Source organism: Sinocyclocheilus anshuiensis, unplaced genomic scaffold (assembly GCF_001515605.1).
Source record: "Sinocyclocheilus anshuiensis isolate Anshui unplaced genomic scaffold, SAMN03320099.WGS_v1.1 scaffold130, whole genome shotgun sequence".
NCBI classification, from domain to species: Eukaryota; Metazoa; Chordata; class Actinopteri; order Cypriniformes; family Cyprinidae; genus Sinocyclocheilus; species Sinocyclocheilus anshuiensis.
In genome coordinates, this window is record NW_015544207.1 from 757,276 (window position 1) to 777,933 (window position 20,658).

Genomic DNA, 20,658 nt, shown 5'->3' on the forward strand with positions numbered 1-20,658 from the left:
TATACAGCAACACAACTGACACGTTCAAGGCCCAGAAAGTTAGTAAGAATATTGTTAACCCTTGTGCGGTCTTCGGTCACTTTTGACTGGAGAATTTTACGTTTTGAATTTTTTTAATTAATAGCTTTACCAGAATGGTACGAAACTTGGTGACTTTTATTGCACTTGGTATGTGAACACAAAAAAAATTGAGGGCATGATTTGAAAAAGCTAAGTGGTAACGTGTGTGCATGTGTGATTAGAGTAGCTGATTGTCTTGCATGGATGACTGTGTTATAAAAACAAATCAAATCTGCTGCCTTAGTGTATATTGTGGTCGTCTTGTTTCCTCCAGGTGAAGACAGCAGCAGTGATTTGTCTTCAGACAGTCCTGTATGGAGTGAGGATGAGTCTGACGCTGAGCTGGATCTGAACATGCCCCTCTCAGAGCAGGGTGTGGAAACGGTCACTCACGGCTCTGAGATCGTACGCTGTATTTGTGAAGTGCAGGAGGAGAACGACTTCATGATACAGGTGAACTACTGCCTTCTGAAATCGGACCAGACCTCCATTTGATACATTTGTTGACAAACCAAACTCAAATGAAAAAGTCTGTTTTGACCCGAAACTCGATTGTATTGCATATAAAACAGACATTAGAACTTTCACATATATTTTATTTTCATTTTTATATATATATGTGTATATATATATATATATATATATAGTGTACAATCTACAAATCCCCCACAATGCAGAAAAAAATTGCACGGCAATGAAGAGGTGAAACTCTAAAACATCTAGAGTGCAAAATCAACACACAAAATCAACACACGCACGGACACACACACACACACACACACCTATGAACTGGTGTAACTGTAACACTGCAACTATGTAATATAAAATCAATAATTCAACTACTATGCAGTAAAAAAGTGGACAGCAAGGAAGGGGTTACATTGTAAAACATCAAGAGTGTAAAACAGATACATCCACTCACACTCACTCACAGACACACACACACAATTATACACACTCAAGTGAATTGGAATGGCTATAACCATATAGCCAAAATGAGTCAGAAGACTGAAATAAGAGGTTAAAATCAGATTAGACCCAGAAGGATTCAGCTCTGATAAAGCATTCCTGTTAATTTTTGTTATATTTTTATATAATTTTAATGTTTTGTGTAACAAAATGCTTTGTGTTCAGGTTTGAATGTAGTAATAATAATGCAAAAACGTACACTTCAAATCAACAATTAAAACAACAAAAAAATATTAACCTTGACAAAAAGTAGGCTTTGAGATTGCCGTAATATACATTTAAATCCACAACCTAATAAAAGTAAACAATTATGTATAAAAACAACTAGGGAATTCGCAAGCCTCTCTATAGAGTCCTAAACAGGAATCTAGTGGTTGAATCATGAAATTACAGGTTGTTGTTGTGTTTTTTTGCACTCACCAGGAGGTGCTATTCTGCCTTCAAAAATTGGATTTTAAAGGCCTAGTCTCTATTTTAATCTGAAATACTGCATTAATTGAAATAAAATTTGAAAAAATTTGATTTGGTGTTTTGGTGATACAAGTTCAGTAATTGTCTGGGAGACTGAAGGATGTGTCCTGTGCTCTCTGCAGTGTGACGAGTGTTTGTGCTGGCAGCATGGGACGTGTATGGGACTGTATGAGGACAGTGTTCCAGACAGCTACAGCTGCTACATCTGCAGAGACCCACCAGGTGAGACACCAGAACTTCCCCAAACCATCTCAGTTTAGCATATAGTAGCTTTGTTATTCATCTGTCTGGTCTGTGTGTGTTGGCAAAAAAGAACAAGGATCAAAATATAACAACCACTTCAATACATTTTGTTGTCTGGCTTTGAGTTAATCTTTAAATATGCATGTTTCTGTATGCAGCCCAGAGGCAGAGTCAAAGGTACTGGTATGATAAAGACTGGCTGAGCAGCGGTCACATGTATGGCTTGTCTTTCCTGGAGGAGAACTACTCCCACCAGAACAGTAAGAAAGTGGCAACTGCCCATCAGCTCCTGGGGGACGTCCACCGTGTGTTTGAGGTCCTGAATGGCCTTCAGCTGAAGATGAGCATCTTACAGTAAGTAATTCCCCTGCTTGTATACTCTCGATGCGACCAGCTGTTTGATTAATAAAGTGAAAGATTGAGGTATGAATCAAAGCTGCCCTTTTTAGGACACAAGCCCATCCAGACCTGAAGTTCTGGCGGCAGCCCTGGAAGTCTGCAGACGGCCTACGGAGGAAGACTGCAGGTGACTCGGGCATTGCAACTCCCTTCCCCTCCTCACCCCCTGAAATGGGAGCAAATGAGTTTGAGACATTGAAGAGCGAAGTCCCATCGCCTGTGGAGACTCATTGCTCTTTCCAGGACTCGTACATTAGCAGTGAGCACTGCTACCAGAAGCCCTGTACGTACTACCCGGCGATGGAGAGAAGACTTGTGGTGGAGACACGGTGCGGTTCTGAGCTGGAGGACAGTCTTAGGAGCACCGAAGACCTACTAGAGATGGCCGAGCAGAGGTACGGCACACAGCTGGACCACGAACAGCACAAGCTTCAGCTAGCTGACCGCTCCTTTAGTAAGGTAAGTTACAAGCAACTTGTTAGCTTTTCTGCCAAATGCACACTACAAGAAAGAAGCTTGTTGGCCAGTGTACATTTAAAGACTCACAGTTATGTTTTGTTAGTGCACACTGTACACAGTCAATCTGAGAATTCATGTTGCAACATTGTCAGAATTAAAATGTTTTCAAATCATTTGGAGAACTTGTTTCAGATCAATTCAAAGTTTGATTTTAATATGTTTGAAATCTGTTTTCATACCAGTTAATAATCTATTTTCAAAGCAGTTTGAGGACAGTTTTAAAACCAATTTAGTCTTGTTTTGAATTCTTTTCAAAACAGTTTGAGTTCTATTTTCAAATCAATTTGATGTCTCGTTTTAACCAGTTCAAAGTCTGTTTTCAAAACGGTTGATTTTTCTGTCTTCAAGCCAGCTTGATGTCTGTCACCAAAACAATTCAAAGTCTGATTTTAAAAATGGTTTGAAATGTTTTCATACCATTTGATAATCTGTTTTCATAACAGTTAGAGATTGTTTTTTAAATCAGTTTGATATCTCGTCAAGAGCAGTTCAAGGTCTTTTTCAAAATGTTAAAAAAAAATGTTTTAAACCAATTTGTTGTCTGTTGTCAATCAGCTCAAAGTCTGTTTTCAAACCAGTTCAAAATCTGTCATAGGGCCTGTTTACATCTGGTCACTACATGCGTTTGTGATCAGATAGCTATCTGATTTGTTAAAACGGTTCAATTTACACTTGGCCACATAAATGCTTCTTCACAAAAACGGATATAAAGCCGATCTTCAGTTCCTGTGCTATGTGCAAATTTAACGGTGTTCACGTCAACGAAAGCAATAGATATGTGCTGCATTTTATTTATCATCAGCTAATTTCAAGATCAAAAACCGCAACAGGAGCGAGAGTGGCATCAGGACTTTAAAAATGTCAGGCTTAATACTTTTAATGAAAATAATTGTGTTCTGTGTCTGCGGCTTACTTTCAGTTTCATTTGCATTAGTTTGTGTGTCCGCTTGCTGAAGAGATACTCAGATACCCATCCGTGGGGATGAGTGTTGCATTAGCACGGTCATATCTGACTATAACATGTCATATAGCCTATAAAACGCTCTCACACATTTATTATTTTTATATTTTGGGAGGAGTGGTTTCAATAACCAGATGCATTTACACTTGTCCAGTTTTCGTCTGGAATGCGTCCTCCTGAAGTGGTTTGAGTGATCGGATTTAAATCCATCTCGAAAGTGTTTTGGAGGATATTTACACCTGGTATTTTCACAATCGGATAGCTATCCGATCAGAGAAAGTGCATAAAATAACCAGGTGTAAACAGGCCTATATTGTCAGCAAATAGTTGCAACATGCACATTTCCACACAGAAGATCACCATATTTCATGCATTGTTTTGCTGTGCCTATAAAAAACTGAACTAATTTGTTTTGGACTGCAAACAAATGTCTCATTGACGACACATTTAGATTATTGAATTACTATCATGCTTCATTCATTCATTCATCATCAATAACATGAGAACATCAGTACACACCAAACATGCGTCTCATTGGTTTCTGTTGTCAGGAGCTGGAGTGCCGTATGAAACGACTGGTTTCCGCAGAGCAGGAAAAGAGTTGTGTGGTAGAAATCAAGGAAGAGGAGCCTGACCCTGTGACCCCTGACCCAAAGCCTGACCCTGACCTTGTGCTGCACCAGCAGTGGCAGCTGAACCTGCTGGAGCACATTGAAGCAGTGCAGGACGAGGTGACGCACAGAATGGACCTTATCGAGCAAGAACTAGACGGTGAGACTCTTACAAACAGATTTCCTGGTTTAAAAATCAATAAACCGCAAACATAACAATTTCAGATTGATTTACTTGATATGTGTAATAACATGTCGATATCATTATGCAGTGCTGGAGAGTTGGCTAGACTACACAGGTGAACTGGAACCTCCAGATCCTCTTGCGCGCCTCCCTCAACTGAAACATCGCATGAGACAGCTCCTGACTGACCTGGGAACAGTCCAGCAGATCGCACTCTGCTCCTCATCCTCTTGAGGGCATCAGAGAACATGCAAACAGTTCACACTCAAATGAATGCACACAGTTCCTTAAAACTGCTGAAATACTTACATGTGTTTTGAGAGGAAACCCCTATATGATTCAAGCTAATGTCAGTGTGACGGTTTCTGTGGCACATGCGTGTTGGATTGATGGGTCTAGTCAGCAGTTTAACAGTAGTCACCGGTTAGAAAAGACTGATGGAAATTGAGGCTAACGATACCTGATGCAAACAACAGGTTTTTTTTTTTTTGTGTGGAATATAATGCTTCATTGTAGCACTTAGCTATGTCTATCATAGACTTAGGAGGTATTTTGTTATTGTTTTTTTCCATGTAATTTTCACTGTATTATTCACATGCTAAATAATTGTTTTATGTTAATTCATAAGTGTTTAATAAGTGATCATTGTGGACTCTCTTGGCACGTCTTTGCTCTGGGTGGAGAGCTTAAGGACCCGAATGGTATTTTGCTGTAGTTAAAGAAAAAATGTTAAATAGGAGTATAATAATATGAAAAAATATATTTTAATCTGAAAAATATGTGCATTTTACTTCTATATTTGTACTAAGAAGTCATGTAATCTTGTAAATAACCCAAACAATTGCTTAAATTCATGTTCTTTTTTTATTTTTGATCTAAACTTGCATTTACAGTAAAGACTTTCTGTAAACTTTGATCTGTTGTGAATACTGTAGTTGTGGGCTTTCTGCCTATAACCCTCTAATTTTGACAATTGATGTTGCTTTCATTTCAAATCAGTGAACTTTGTTTCCACTGGTACAAAAAACAAGCACAGAATGTTTTTCCCCTGCATACTGAATCTTTGTATGTATATATATATATATTTTTTTTTTTTTTTCCCAAAGTTTCACTGTTTCTGATACTGTTTTGTTAATTTTTCTGTTGCTTTCAAGTCTACAAGGTTGATTTTGATTAAGACATTTGATGCCTTTAAGTTATTGTAATCATACTGAATCTTTGTATGTATATATATATATATATTTTTTTTTTTTTCCCCAAAGTTTCACTGTTTCTGATACTGTTTTGTTAATTTTTCTGTTGCTTTCAAGTCTACAAGGTTGATTTTGATTAAGACATTTGATGCCTTTAAGTTATTGTAATTGTGAATTTAAGTTATTGATTCTGCCACCTTTTTACATCTGTCTGTTGGTTTTTATTTTATACAGTCTGAGTATTGTATGGTCAGAAAGAGAACGAGAGAAAAGCTGGGGTCTTTTTAGTGTTCTCACCCTGTGGTGTATTTTTTTTTTCTCTCTAGACTATTGCTGTTTAAAAAAAAAAATCAAACTGTGCCCGATATATTATTTCAGGCCAATCTTGAGTGTCGTTCACCCTCAAATACGCAAACTACATTTGTTATAAATTTGTGGATTTATAAAATCCTGCCGACAGGTATTTGGAGGGCTTGAGTTTTGTTGTTAACTTTCTCTGTACAGCTAGTGAGCAACTGACGGTCCATTGATTGTTTCTCAGTATTGTGTATTATATTTTTACATCTGCCCTGTTCCTTTCCAGGCATTGAAAATCTAGTTATGATTTACAAGTATTGCAGTCCTTTTATTTTTACGTTTATTTTTTCCATCATTGGCATCTTTTTACGTTGGGGTCCCTGGGAATCTATAATAGGTTTTGAAAAATATACACATAATCCAACTGCAAGAAAATAAATGCAAACATTTAAACTCCATGTTGTTTGTTTTTACTCTGCTTATTCCTATTTTTTTTTTTTATGCTTTATTGCAAGGTCGTGGACTAACAGAATTATAGTTAACAGTTAAATAATGTTTAAGTGATCGTTAATTATTTTAAATCATATAAATCTACAACAATCCCTTATGAAAATTAACCATGGTTTTACTACAAATTAAAAAAAAAAACATGGTTACTATAGTTAAACTACGGTAACCACAAATTAACCATGGTTATACGACACCTTTTTTTTTTTTTTTGTAGTAAAACTGGTTATACAAATGGTAATCAATATGCCAAAAAACATGGTTACCACACTTTTACTACAATAAAACCATGGTTAATTTTCCTAAGAGAATAATCATAAATCAAATGTTTTTGCTTTTTCTTTAACCCTCTGGTTCTCTTCAGTCACTGACAGAAAAATGTTCTGTTTTGAATTTTTAAAAATCACAGCTTCATCAGAATGGTATGAAACTTGGGGACTTTTATGGCATTTGGAATGTGAACACACATACATAAAGAGGGCATGATTCCAGCAGGCTAAGTGGTCGTAAAAAAAAAATAGTCACCCTTGGTCTTCGGTCAAAAATGACCAACCGTAGGAAATGAATGGGAAATCGACAAAAACAAAAAAATCTGAGAATTTTTGTGTGTACAATCTACAAATCTGCCACAATGCAGAAAAAAAGTACACAGCAATAATGGGGTGAAACACTAAAACATCAAGAGTGCAAAACCAACACATTACTCACACACACACCCGTACACACACACCTATGAACTGGTGTGACTGTAACACAGCAAATATGTAAAATAAAAGCAATAATTCAACTACAATGCAGTAAAAAAGTGGACAGCAAGGAAGGGGTTACACTTTAAAACATCAAGAGTGCAAAACAGACACACACACACACACACACACACACACATAGACAATTATACACACTCAAAGGAATTGGTATGGCTATAACCATACAAAACGAGTCGGAAAACTGAAATTAGATCAGACCCAGAAGTATTAAGCTCTGATAAAACATTCCTGTTCATTTTTGTTACATTTTTATAGAATTTTAATGTTTTGTGTAACAAAATACTTTCTCTGTGTTCAGGTTTGTCTCTAGTAATAATAATTTAAAAACTGACACTTCAAATCAACATTTCAAAGCAAAAAAAAAAAAATCTATCTAAACCTTTACAAAAACTGTCTTTGAGAATGTCTAAATATATATATCTAAACCCACAACTTAATAAAAATAAGTATTTATGTCTAAAAACAATTAGAGAATTTATAGGCCTTTTATATAGAGCTATATAGGAATCTATGGGCTGCTAAACCAAGGAATTGCAGATGTTTTTCTTATTTTACTCCCACCAGATGGCACTAATCTTGCTTCAAAAATGGGATTTTAAAGGCATTGACTCTATTTTCACATGAAAAACTGAATTAATTGAAAAGTAATATTTTTTATTTTTTGTATTACTTTCAATGGGAAGAAATGTATCATAATTATTGCATAAATATTAATTAGTACCACGAAATTATTTCAAAATAAAGGGGGGGGGGCATGAAGATCACAAGTGTCACTCACAAATGAGGAGCACCAGAGGGTTAAATAAACGCTTAAATACACGGTTAAATGTAATTACATCTAGCCACTGTAGCCTATTACTAAAAATGTGAAGTTATTATGTTTCTTGTAAGTCATAACGTCACCTGTCCAGAGGCTGCGCGCGCTGAATGTCTGAACGTCAGCTCTCGTGAGCTCCTCCTCCGCCACTCGCTCGCGCTCTCCAGTGACCACAACACGTCGTACAAGTCTCTCCGGCTGCGTTCAGCTCCTATCCAGCGCATTTTCATCTTCTTGAACGGTGAGTGGTGTGATATCTTTTCGTTTTTAAGTCCTGGTGTTTGAATGTATTTCATGAAGTCGCCAAGTTCATCAGTTCTTGCGAGAGCGCTCCGTGCTGAACGCGAGCTAACAGCAGGCTAGCGCGAGAAAAATGACCGAATGAGACATAACGGGACGCTCAGTCCATAAAACTTAAAAATAGAGCTGTTTTGTCGAGAACAGACGTGGAGGAAGGTAACGGTGTCATTATCGCCTCTTTCCCCATTAACAGTTACTGCTTGAAGCGTGGATGTGCAAAAGTCTGATAACCGTCCTCACCAGCTAACGTTAGTGCATATGTAATGGTTGTAAAATCAGACTATTCGATTAAACGGGGTAGTTACATGTGATGTATGGTTTGGTTGTTGTTTTTATTTAGTGTTAACCGCTGTTTAGCACTCTGAAGTGCTGAGTTTAACGTTAACTGCCACCGAGCACTAACATGATCCAGGATCAGCCCCGTTTGGACTTTAGTCTCTTCAGACACGGAGACACTGTATGTTGCTGAAAATAAGTCTCTATTCTATCTGAAATGTGTCCCTAGAAGATACAACTTGGAACAGTTTTAAACAACTGATACCGTGTTGCCGTAGATGCAACAGGGCTGATCGTGCGGCATCTCTGCACGTGTTTTATACAAGGGTTTCTAACCCAGTTTCCCAAAATACTGCAAGTGAAACAACGCCGCACCAGCAAAGCCATCTGATTAGTGACACGAGTCCAGATGCTCTAGTGCAGGGCTGTTCACCAACAAATGGGCCAAATTGAAAAATTACTTGGGCAGTGTTGGCCAAGCTAGTTTTTTTTTTAACCCACTGAGGCTACTAGCTATAGATAGCAGGTGTATGATATATTTAAGCAATAATACTGTATGCCTTAATGTGTTTCAGTTTTTAGAGCTTTTATATTTCAGTGTATCATGAGGATCATTTCCACCTTTTTTGTGGTTGGAGTATGAATTTATGATACTGTAATGGTCCAACACTCACTGAATGAATAATAATTGAGATTGTAATAATAATTGAAAGAGACGTGAGATAAAAATTATTTGGGGGGGGTTAACGTGAAATCTGCCACACTGTAAACAAATAAAAAAAAAAATAAGGCAACCTATCGCCCTCAACTTAAGTTAACTTAACTATCAACCGACAACTGAAAAACTTTAGTTCATCTAATGAATAAAAGTCAGTCTACTGAGTTAAAAGATCTGTCAGAAAAACCAAAGATTTTTTTTTTTAGCATTTAACAATGCTAATCTTTATTTTAGATTTGTTTATTTTCAAAGCCTGCTACATGATATGGGTAGTATTTTTCTCTTAAAGGGTTAGTTCACCCAAAAATGAAAATTCTATCATTAATTACTCACCCTCGTGTTATTCGAAACCCATAAGACCTTCGTTCATCTTCGGAACACAGATTAAGATATTTTTGATGAAATCTGAGAGCTCTCTGACTAGTGGTCAACCGATATGTGTTTTTTGACAGCCGAATCCATTTGAAAATGGATTAAAAAATAAATGTGTAAAATAAACATACTTATACTTTAGATGACAAAGTATTTTTCACAAATAAATAAATATTTAATCAAAATATAATTAAAAAGTAAGTAAACACTGTAACCAACAGGGCACTCAGTATTCTGGGAAGTTTGTGTGCATTGGGAATCATATTTTTTCAAATAAAGCCAAGGTAACACTCATTTTACATACAGCACACAGTGAAAATTACATTAATATGACAGTGGGCAAATGCATAAAGCGCAGCATAATTTGAAATCACGAGTTTATGATCGCGCATCTCCAGTGAAGCTGAACTCTCCTCCTGTCCGCATTCAATTCACACGGACCGACCGGCACGCAGAGAACACGCGATCGTGCAGGATACAAATGCACACTTCACATGATCTCACAGCTGGATTCGACTAAGTCTGCAAGGTTTGTGAAATTAAATGTTCATTATTCATTCAAAGATTAGTTTAAATTATATAAATGTGTATTTGCTGAATGCTGATGGCAAACGAGAAAGTATTATAATTGCCTTTCTATTACTAATAATATAATACTTTGTATACATTTTAATTCCTTTGTTTAACCGTTCTATCTGATTATTAGACAGACTTCTATCCGTATTAGACAGAACTGTTAACCACGACTCCGAACAAGAGGGAGAATGTGAGCACTGTGTGCTCAGGCGCAGCCGTTCTCAACACCGTCAAAATAAAAGTCCCGCCTCGAACACATCGACCAAACAGAAAAACTTATCGGCCTTGGCGATATATCGGTCGACCTCTATCTCTGACCCTCCCATAGACAGCAAGGTAACTACCACGTTCAAGGTCCAGAAAAGTACCAAGATGATCGACAAAGTAGTCCGTGTGACATCAGTGGTTCAGCTGTAAAGTTACGAAGCTACGAGAATACTTTTTTGCGCAAAGAAAACAAAAATAACGACTTTATTCCACATTTTCGTCTCTACTGCGTCACTTGTGGACGCGTGTTCACGACAGTATCATGACGCGAGCGTGTGGCGGCTTTTCTTGGTACTTTTCTGGACCTTTAACGTGGTAGTTACCTTGTTGTCTATGGGAGGGTCAGAGAGCCCTCAGATTTCATCAAAAATATCTTAATTTGTGTTCCGAAGATGAACGAAGATCTTGCGGGTTTAGAACAACACGAGGGTGAGTAATTAATGATAAAATTTTCATTTTTGGGTGAACTAACCCTTTAAAACTAAAGGCAAACATTTATGCTGATAGACAAATGTATTATACAAATTGCAACGAGATGCACATATACAGTACCTCAGCACACCATTCTCAACCATGGTGAGGATGAACACATTTTAAATCAGTAAAAATATGTACTCTGATCCACATGACAGCTAACTGACAGTGACAGCAGCAGAAGCATAAATTAAGTTGCATAAATTAAGCATAAATGAAATTAACTTGTGCAATATTGTTCAGTGTAAAATTGTTTGTTCAGATGACTCAATTTGAAAAGTTGGGAGAACATTTGGATATGTTGTGAACAAATACTTGAGTATCTAAGTAAGGTAAACAAAACAACTTTTGCCAGCGACATGATTTGAGTATTTTTGTTCAGTTCACACAAAACAATTGAACTGACTTCTCCTAAAAATTCTTTGTTCAGGCTACTTTTTAAAATTGGTTAGTTGAACTTTTCGAAAGTTGGATTTTTTTTACAGTGTGCAGGGCTAAATAGATTTACCTAATTTACTCTAGTTATTTGTACTGTAGTAAAAAAAAAAGAAAAATATTTTCTTTCTTTCTTTCTTTCTTAATTGTGAAATGTAGTAATTTCTGAGTAAAAATTGTAGTAAATCCTACACCTTTCTTTTGTTTTCATTGTGCCAATCTTTCATGGGCTGCTGTGTACCCAGAGTCCCCTGGTTACTCTAGTGCAGGGATGGGCAAACTTGGTCCCGGAGGGCCAGTGTCCTGCAGGGTAGAGGTCTGACCCTGAGAAAACTCACCTGCCTGCAGCCTTCTAGTAAACCTGAAGACACTGATTAGCTGGTTCTGGTGTACTTGATTAGGGTTGGAGGCTGGAGCTAAGCTGCTCCCGCTCTAGTGCAACAACCTCTCGTCAGTGCAGTGCAGTGCTATGAATTTGTCATACTTCAGTGCTTAGGCTGTTGTGTTATTGAAAAACAAATATTGACTTTCTACTGAAATAATGTTCTCTGTTTTGTTACATTTTATGTTGTACTTTTGCGAATCCTATGCTTTTAATATTAAAGGATTAGTTTATCTTTTTCTTTTAATATTAAATGCATGAGGTTTTAGTAAACCCAATGAGGTTTGTTCTTGTGTGTCAAACAAGCATGTTTGAGCGTCTGTTTACCATATTTGATGAGTTCTATATATGTGGCTTGATCAATAATTAATCTAAATTAATTCTACTCATCACGTGATTGTGGATTAAACCGTTTTGTTTTACAAAGCGTCACAGTTTTTGGTGGAACAGCCTTTTAATGAAGTGAAATATCTCAAGTTTCATTAAAATGTATTGCTGTTTTAAAGATGAACAAAAGCCAGAGTGGATCACAGTCATAGAGGAATGACATTTCAATGAGAAACTGATGACAGAATTTCATTTTTGGGTGATCTGTTCCTTTAAGTGTTTGGAAAGTATAAAGATCACTTTAAGGAATAGTTCATCTACTCACTCTCAGGCCATTCAAGATGTAAATTAGTTTTTCTTCATCAGAAAAGATTTGGAGAAATGTAACAATACATCACTTGCTCACCAACTAATCCACTGCAGTGAATGGGTGCCGTCAGAATGAGAGTCCAAACAGCTAGTCCAAATCCACACAGTCCATCAATTAATGTCTTGTGAAGCAAAAAGCTGCATATTTTTAAGAAATAAATCCATCATTAAGATGTTTTAACTTTGCTGCAAAGGAGGCTATATTTGGAAGTTGAAGAGTGTCAAATTCTTTCATAAGATCTTAAGCCTACAATCAATCATTATATGTTTTAATAAGTGGCAAGAAGAGTGGGATACGTTCAAACAATGAATTCTGAAATCTATCCTGAAGTCTCAAAGAGACTTTTTACCTCCCTTAAAACAAGATCTAATCAAGTGGTGTTTACAAGATTTCGTATAGGTCATACAAGCTTGACCCATGCCTTTTTGCTTAAAGGCAAAGACTAGGGCTGCACGATAAATCGCATGCGATATTTGTGCAGCTCGTCAGTGAACAACGGCTCTGTGTTAGTTAATGCTGCTCAATGTGAAAGCACGCAGGTGATGGAAATTTACCGCTGATTACAGAACCGGCTTTCTGACAAGATGCGCATTAAATATCGCATGCGATTTATCGTGCAGCCCTAGCGAAGACCCAACTCTATGCATGTTCTGCAAGACCCCCCTTTTCATTAAACATATTTTATTGGACTGTCCCGGTTTTAATGCAAGTAGAAAACTTTTTTATGAAGTATGCTCACTCAGGGACTTGTTTAGTGAGAATTTACCAGAAGAGATTTTAGATTTTGTTAATTTAAAAATCTTGGATTAATTTTAACAATTTTTGTGTTTGCTCGGTTTTTATTTTGTGTAACACTTGTATTATTCTAGCTCAGTTTTGCCATGAAGATAACCTTATATGCTGCAGATAAAAATAAATAACTACTACTACTACTGTTTTTACTTGTAAACGGTGCTTGATCTGTGCATATTTCTCTTCTGAAACAGATTTTTATATAGCTAGCATTAGGGCCAATGTGCTGTTTCTCTCTCTTTTTTTCTTTTCCTCGATGTAAGCTATGCTAATCAGTCGGCCACCATTTTCACAGTCACTGTCTCATGAAATTAGATGACTGGGTTTGTCAAAGAGAGGCATTCCATCACTGTGAACCCTTCATTTACCAAAGCAGTGTGAGCTGTTATTTCAGGTGCCATGAGAAGCATTTGGCATACATGCTGATACAGCTTACCAGCACACCTGGATGTGTTTTAGAGCCTGCTCATATCTGTCCCCATGAGGACGATTCTCAGCAGGACTGGTTTGATCTGCTTTATTTCACTCCTGCAGTGGAGGTGTTTCTCTGTCATGGCAGCAGGAGCTGATGTTTTATGCACTAATGGAGCACTCAGATGCATTATGAAGTTGTATCCAGACATTAGACATGGTTTAGCCAAAATCTGTTTTTGTTCCTTCCTTGTAAGGCACCTGAAACATGAAGAGGTCTTGCTCAACAGAGCACTGAAATTATGATGTATTTTATAGGCCAAATTGGAAGTTAGCATCACCCTGGTTCCCTTCACACACACACACAAACAAATATTTTTTCCATTTACTTTAGGATTACTACAATAAGCTCTGTGACCAACAAAAATGTTTGATTCACGTTTTATTAATTTTCATAAAACAACATTATACATTTTGAAGCCTAAATAAATAAGGTTGGCAGAAGTAAAAAGCTTAACAGGCAATGAATGAACTAAACCACGGTTGTATAACTTCAGTGTCACTACCATTACAGAGATAGTTCACCCAAAAATGAACATTCTGTCATTAATTACTCACCCTCATGTCGTTCCAAACCCATAAGACCTTCGGGATGAGGAGGAGAAGAATTGTTGAATACAATCGCTATTTTTGTTTTCTTTGCGCACAAAAAGTATTCTCGCTTTGTAAAATTACGGTTGAAGCCCTGATGTCAAACGGACTATTTTACTGATGTCCTTGCTACGTTTCTGGACTTGGGAACATTGCAGTTGTGTTGCTGTCTATGGAGGGTCTGAGAGCTCCTGGATTTCATAAAAAATATTTTAATTTGTGTTCCGTAGATGAACAAAAGTCTTATGGGTTTGTAACGATATGAGGGTGAGTAACTAATGACAGAATTGTCATTTTTGGGTGAACTATCCCTTTTTAGCTTTCAGTCTTGATTTATAAAACAAAACAAAACAAAATCCTGAAAGTTTGAGTTAGAATAGTTTGCAAGAGTGTGATTACAAACACTGACTCTTGGATGATGGAGTCTGATGAGATAAAATGCGAAGTCGTTTCTGAGTTTTGGCCTAAAAAAATCACATCATCCTTGTAGCACACTGTCTTTTAATGGGAAGAGAAAACCACAAGTTTGCCCGTGGGTTTTTCCTTGGGCCTTTTTGCTGATAATCGTTGGATTCTGTTTTGTTTATTAGAGGAGCCGAAGTTTCCCGCAATGTTGTTGTTGTTGTTGTTGTGGTGTTTTTTTAATTTTTTTTATTATGTAGATAGCAGGAAGGGATATCTGCATATGTATATCCCAAGTACATCATTGGACAGATCACATTTGTTTTTGTTTATTAGAGGAGCCGAAGTTTCCCGCAATGTTGTTGTTGTGGTGTTTTTTTTAATTTTTTTTATTATGTAGATAGCAGGAAGGGATATCTGCATATGTATATCCCAAGTACATCATTGGACAGATCACATTTGTTTTCCCTGTTGTTCTATTGATTGGTTTACTCTGCTCTCCCTCCTCCCTTTGCTATGCCAACAACCTCCCTGGGTGACAGCTGTTGTGTGTTTTCTCTGGTTCCTTAATTTCCATTGGCTGTGCTCCCCACAGTCCTCCATCAATCCACGCCTGCTTCTATTTCTGGTGGCGTCCCCCATGGGATGACGGAGCTCATGGCCTCCACTGGATTCCTGGAGAAGCAGACTGCTGGAACTGAGGTTCCTCACGGGCTTGTTGTTTATCTGTCAGCACCTATCTGATCACTTTCCAGAAAAAAAAGGAGTTGTCAGTCAGCAATCCAGCTAGAAATGGAAGCTTGTGGGAATTATTTTCTTTCATAATCCTAATTGTATTAATAGGCTGTTTTTTTTTAGAAAAGCCCTTGATTTCATAGTCTTGGCACTACTGTCTAATTAGCAGCATGTTCAGTTGTTTTAGTTTTTTAATTGACTTTATAATCCTTTTGTTACAGACATACTCAGAGCTAACAACTAAAACCAGCTGGCACGACAGGCCCTGTGGATCAGAATCTGTCTGTAGCAGCATATCGTTTCAGACATGAGTGAGTGTCACTAAGCCCTGTTTGTTTGATCTGGGAACGGCTGACTAGGTGGCACAGCGTGTAGCAGATGATTCAGTTCTTTCGCACCATTAGGGTAAATGAGAACCCCCATCACTGCACGCCTCACAATAACTTTGAATTGTTAAAGGGGTGGTTGATTGCGATTTCACTTTTTTTGTCAAAAAAAAAAAGAATTTTGAATATTCGTAGAATTTAAAATAAAAATCCACATTCGAATGCAAAAACGTTGCAATTTTAGGTGTGCGTTAAGGAGGCAGCCTTATCAGTGGCGCACGAGATGCGATGACGATGTAAGTGTCGTTGTATTATAATGTTTTTGTTAGCCTATCCAGTTGAAGCCACTAGATGCGGTGCTGCTGCGTTGTTCATTAAAAATATAGCGGAAAAAGAGAACATCAATGCGGAGAAGATCTTGTTTACATCAAAACCGAAACCAAGCCGTTCACACAGAACGCATATTTCACGCATTTTGAATTTAGTTTTTCAGCCATTTTGACAGCCCTATTAGTTAGTGTGTAATATTGCTGTTTGAGCATAAACAATATCGCAAATTTGCGATGCTGAAAGTTCAATGCAAACGGAGATATCGTCTTTTAAAATTCTGGCAGTTTAATGCCTTTAAAAACGGCTCGTAGAGACTCTAAGAAGATCAGTTCCTGGGTTCGTTACATCCATAGACTGTAAAAAAACATGGACGTAGTGTCCGTGACGTCACTCGTAGGGTTCAGAAGAGCATTTTTGAAGCCTAAAGTAGGTGGAGCCGACCGCTGCCATCTTGGCAGCGCGTCACCACGCGTCCCTCCCAGATAATCGAAAATGCTCGTAGGGTTCAGAAGAGCATTTTTGAAGCCTAAAGTGGGCGTAGCCGACCGCCGCCATCTTGGCAGTGCGTCACCGCGCGTCACTCTCGGATAATCGAAAATGGGCAAAAAGGCGGGATGTGGGTGAAGCTGAGGCGCTAGTTGCTGAAACCATGCTCGTCTATGGTGACAGCAGTGCTGCCGTGCAAAGACAAAACACCATAACTTTGTTTTTGGTCGAAATGAGTTATTGATAATTTTGGGACATATATGACCTCCTTTATCATGTGTATAAGCATCTTGGAGAAAAGCCCAGGAGAAACCAAGGCAGAACACAGTATCATCAGTTACCGCTCTTTGACTTTGTTTAGACCGTTCAAATTAAGTTACGGTGCTCTGCATTTGTTTAGCCGTTCGTCAATATTACTGTGCCAGCCTGGAGTTATACGGCCTTTGTTTTACTGTCCATTAAAGTCTGCCGCGTTAATTTGTGTACTTTCATACATCTGTCGGCACTTCTTTAGACAAACAAATTAGATAGATCGCGATCTAACAAACTGCTCCATATAACAAAGCACTGTAAACAAGCAACGACTAGATAACTTGGCAACAATAATTAATCTTAATAATCTTGAAATCTTTTTTTTTTTTTAATAATGCAGATGCCAGCTCTCGGTCTAGGGCTGCCCACTTCTGCACATGTGAGGAGTCGAATGCCATGACAGCGTATCACATAAAATCAGTAACTGTTCACAATTAAATCCGTTTCCTACCTTTTCTTGTAACTCGATAAAAAACATTGCAATGAACGTCATCGGAGATGTTTAATTCACAATCATTCTGAGCATTATTCCTGCTGGCGTTCACATCAATCCACAAGTCGTTCTCACAAAAATAAATAAACAAATAAAATGAAATATAATAAAATAAATACAACATTTTTAAGGGGTGGATGATTGCGATTTCACTTTTTTAACGTTAGTTAGTGTGTAATGTTGCTGTTTGAGCATAAACAATATCTGCAAAGTTACGAAGCTGAAAGTTCAATGCAAACGGATATATCGTCTTTTAAAATTCTGGCAGTTTAATGCCTACAAAAACGACTGGTAAGGGACTACAACGAGTTACTTCCCAGGTCCGTTATGTCAAGAACCCAGAAATTTACATAAACCCCGCCCCCGGGAACATGCAACAAAGGGGGCGAGGCCATGTTGCACTGCTTTACAAAAGAGGAAGAGTTGTTGCCATACGGTCGGTGCATGCATTAAAAAATATTCATATATGAATCGTGATTCTGTCTTCTAACGATTGTAATGGATTCACAAGTTTCAAAATCAATGTTCTAAAGCAGCGGTTCTTAATATTGTTCCTCTCGTTGCCCTGTTCTGCACACACTCTGCATCTCTCTCTCTCTCTCTCTCTCTCTTTCTTTCTCTCTCTCTCTCTCTGGAACCTTTATTTTTGTGTGTAGGTAGCATTTTTAAGAATTGTAATGAATCTTTTTCTATGGTGTTATTTATTTTTGGTTTCAAATATGTAATGAGGAAAAGATTTATTTGTCAATTGCTGAATTTTGTTTTAGGCCAAGCAAAACTGGCTATCTATGTAAGTAGAAAGAAAAAGATGGAACAAAATTTGGAACAGAATGTGGTTACATTGTTTTCAAATATGGTGCAAGCAAGAATACTGATTGATTTTAAATATTATAAACATATGGATGATCTTGCTTCTTTTGAAGAAATTTGGTGTTATAATGAGGCTTTGTGTTCTGTTTTCGAAGGCGATTTGGCTTTTACATATTTGTGAGTTGGGTTTGTTTTCTTTATAAATGAATATTGTAATTTAATTGTGTGGTGAATTATATTTGTAATAAAGGATTGTTAAAATCAAAAAAAAAATTAAAAAAAATTCTCTCGCTCGCTCGCTCGCTCGCTCTCAATTCAATTCAATTCAATTCAATTCAAATGAGCTTTATTGGCATGACTTGCACAGTATTGCCAAAGCATTGTCCATTACATGAATAAAAAATAAACGATTAGGCCTAGCCTATATAATACATAACAAGAATAGATCTGTAAAATGATTAAGTAAATAAGTACATGTATACTTTCTTTCTTTTTTTTCCCCCACAAACAAGAAAAATATTTAAGACATTGTTTAAAAAACGAAAAACAAAACCAAAACTTTGCACAACAGTACAACAAATCGATCTCGCTTCAGTTTTGTCCACTGGCTGACAGTCTTAGTTTGTGACAGGCTGATACATATCTTGCGGCTGTTGTGATCATTTTGGAATTTTCCCCTAAAATGTGACTTAATTTTTCTGCATTTGGTAATGCCATAAAATTTGGTTTAATTTGTTGGAATTTGAGGAAATTTGCAGCTCTAATGTTGTGATAGTAATCACAGTGCAGTAAGAAATGTTCTTCTGTTTCCAGCTCTTTCTGTGAGCACAGTGAACATAGTCTCTGTTTTCGTGGTTGCTGTCTCTGTCTGTGCCGTCCTCTCTAGCCAGACAGTGATCACTCAGTCTGTATTTTGTAAGTGTCTTTCTTAATTTGTGATCTTTTACACAGCTCAGGTATTCTGCTGGCTTGTAGTCTCTTTTCAGGTGTAAATACAGCACAGTGCAGTAAGAAATGTTCTTCTGTTTCCAGCTCTTTCTGTGAGCACAGTGAACATAGTCTCTGTTTTCGTGGTTGCTGTCTCTGTCTGTGCCGTCCTCTCTAGCCAGACAGTGATCACTCAGTCTGTATTTTGTAAGTGTCTTTCTTAATTTGTGATCTTTTACACAGCTCAGGTATTCTGCTGGTTTGTAGACTCTTTTCAGGTGTAAATACAGTTCCATCTTCTTTTGTATTTTAGTTGCTTCTTTCCAGTAGCTCCATCTTCTTTTGTATTTTAGTGGCATCTTTCCAGTAGGCAAATTTAGTTTTTGTATCTGTGTGATTTTGGTTGGGCGGGATTGTGCTGTGCTGGTTTGGGTGTAGTTTGAGTACCAGCTGTAAAAGGGCGCTCTTCTGCAGGTTCTGCTCCTGCCACTGCAGGGCTTCAGTCTGGTAAGAGCTCGCATCACTGCATCTCAAATGCTGGTGGAATTCTCCTCGTCACTGCGCGGTTTGACGCTCCACTCAATATTCCATTTTTAATATACATTATTTGAATAATTAGTCAAAAAACAACAACAACAACTTGTATCTGATTCTGTTACATAGAAGTGAATAAAAATAATATATTGATATTTAATATTAAGGTAACACTTTTCATTAAGGTTCCATTAGTTAATGTTAGTTAATTTATTATCTATCATGAACGAACAATGAACAATACATTTATTACAGTATTTATGAATCTTTCTTAATGTTAGTTAATGAGAATACAGTTATTCAATATTAGTTCATGTTAATTCAGAGTGCATTAACTGTTAACAAGCACAACTGTTGACTTTAATAATGCATTAGTAAATGTTGATATTAACATGAACTAAGATTAGTAAATGCTGAAGAACTATTGTTCATTCTTAGTTCATTAACTAAAGTAGTTAACTAATGTTAACTGATGAACCCTATTGTAAAGTGTTACCAATATTAATATAAATTCTGTCCAGTTTTATTGTGTTACTTTCAGTAAAAGTGTGGTATAAAACTGTATATTAAAAGCTAACAGAAGCAGTAGCATTTACAAATAACAGCATATCTAAAAGTATGAGATGACAACAAACAAAAAACTTACCATTAAGAGCCGTGCTTATAACCGGAGCACATGCCGCTGTGGTGAGGGGTGGGACGATTAGACACGCACCAGAGGCGGTTTAGCCAGTCACAACACACTGGATTAGCTAACCAATCAGAGTCCATCGCGTATTTCTGAGGGAGGGACTTCATAACACCAGGAAATGATCAGCGCGTTTATAGGAGAAGAGACAGAGCAGTGTGGAATAAAGGTAAATTATGTGAAAAATAATGCGTTTTTTTTTTTTTTAAACGAAGCATTAACACATGTTAGACTGCACCCCATAAACACAATCAAGCCTAGAAAAA

At 37.2% G+C, this 20,658-nt stretch overlaps 2 protein-coding genes and 1 long non-coding RNA gene across 5 annotated transcripts in view; all 3 read left to right on the plus strand.

Moving 5' to 3' along the window:
- The window catches only part of LOC107696986 (PHD finger protein 20-like), a 20,430-nt gene extending 15,361 nt beyond the window's left edge, over positions 1-5,069 (plus strand). For all 3 annotated transcript variants that reach the window (XM_016497581.1, XM_016497580.1, XM_016497579.1), the window contains 6 exons: positions 335-513; positions 1,623-1,722; positions 1,902-2,097; positions 2,193-2,601; positions 4,174-4,393; positions 4,506-5,069. In XM_016497581.1, coding sequence (XP_016353067.1) covers positions 335-513; positions 1,623-1,722; positions 1,902-2,097; positions 2,193-2,601; positions 4,174-4,393; positions 4,506-4,651 — 1,250 coding nt within the window. In that variant the 3' untranslated portion in view covers positions 4,652-5,069. The remainder of the gene's footprint in view (positions 1-334; positions 514-1,622; positions 1,723-1,901; positions 2,098-2,192; positions 2,602-4,173; positions 4,394-4,505) is intronic.
- A 471-nt stretch (positions 5,070-5,540) lies between these two features.
- LOC107696988 (uncharacterized) lies at positions 5,541-6,365 on the plus strand. Its single transcript, XR_001635145.1, has 2 exons — positions 5,541-5,579; positions 5,736-6,365. It is a non-coding gene; the product is annotated as an uncharacterized LOC107696988 (long non-coding RNA).
- Positions 6,366-8,092: 1,727 nt separating this feature from the next.
- Positions 8,093-20,658, plus strand: part of LOC107696989 (protein NDRG3-like) — a 98,960-nt gene continuing 86,394 nt past the window's right edge. The window contains exon 1 of the mRNA XM_016497583.1: positions 8,093-8,239. The gene's annotated coding sequence lies outside the window, so the exon portion shown is untranslated. The remainder of the gene's footprint in view (positions 8,240-20,658) is intronic.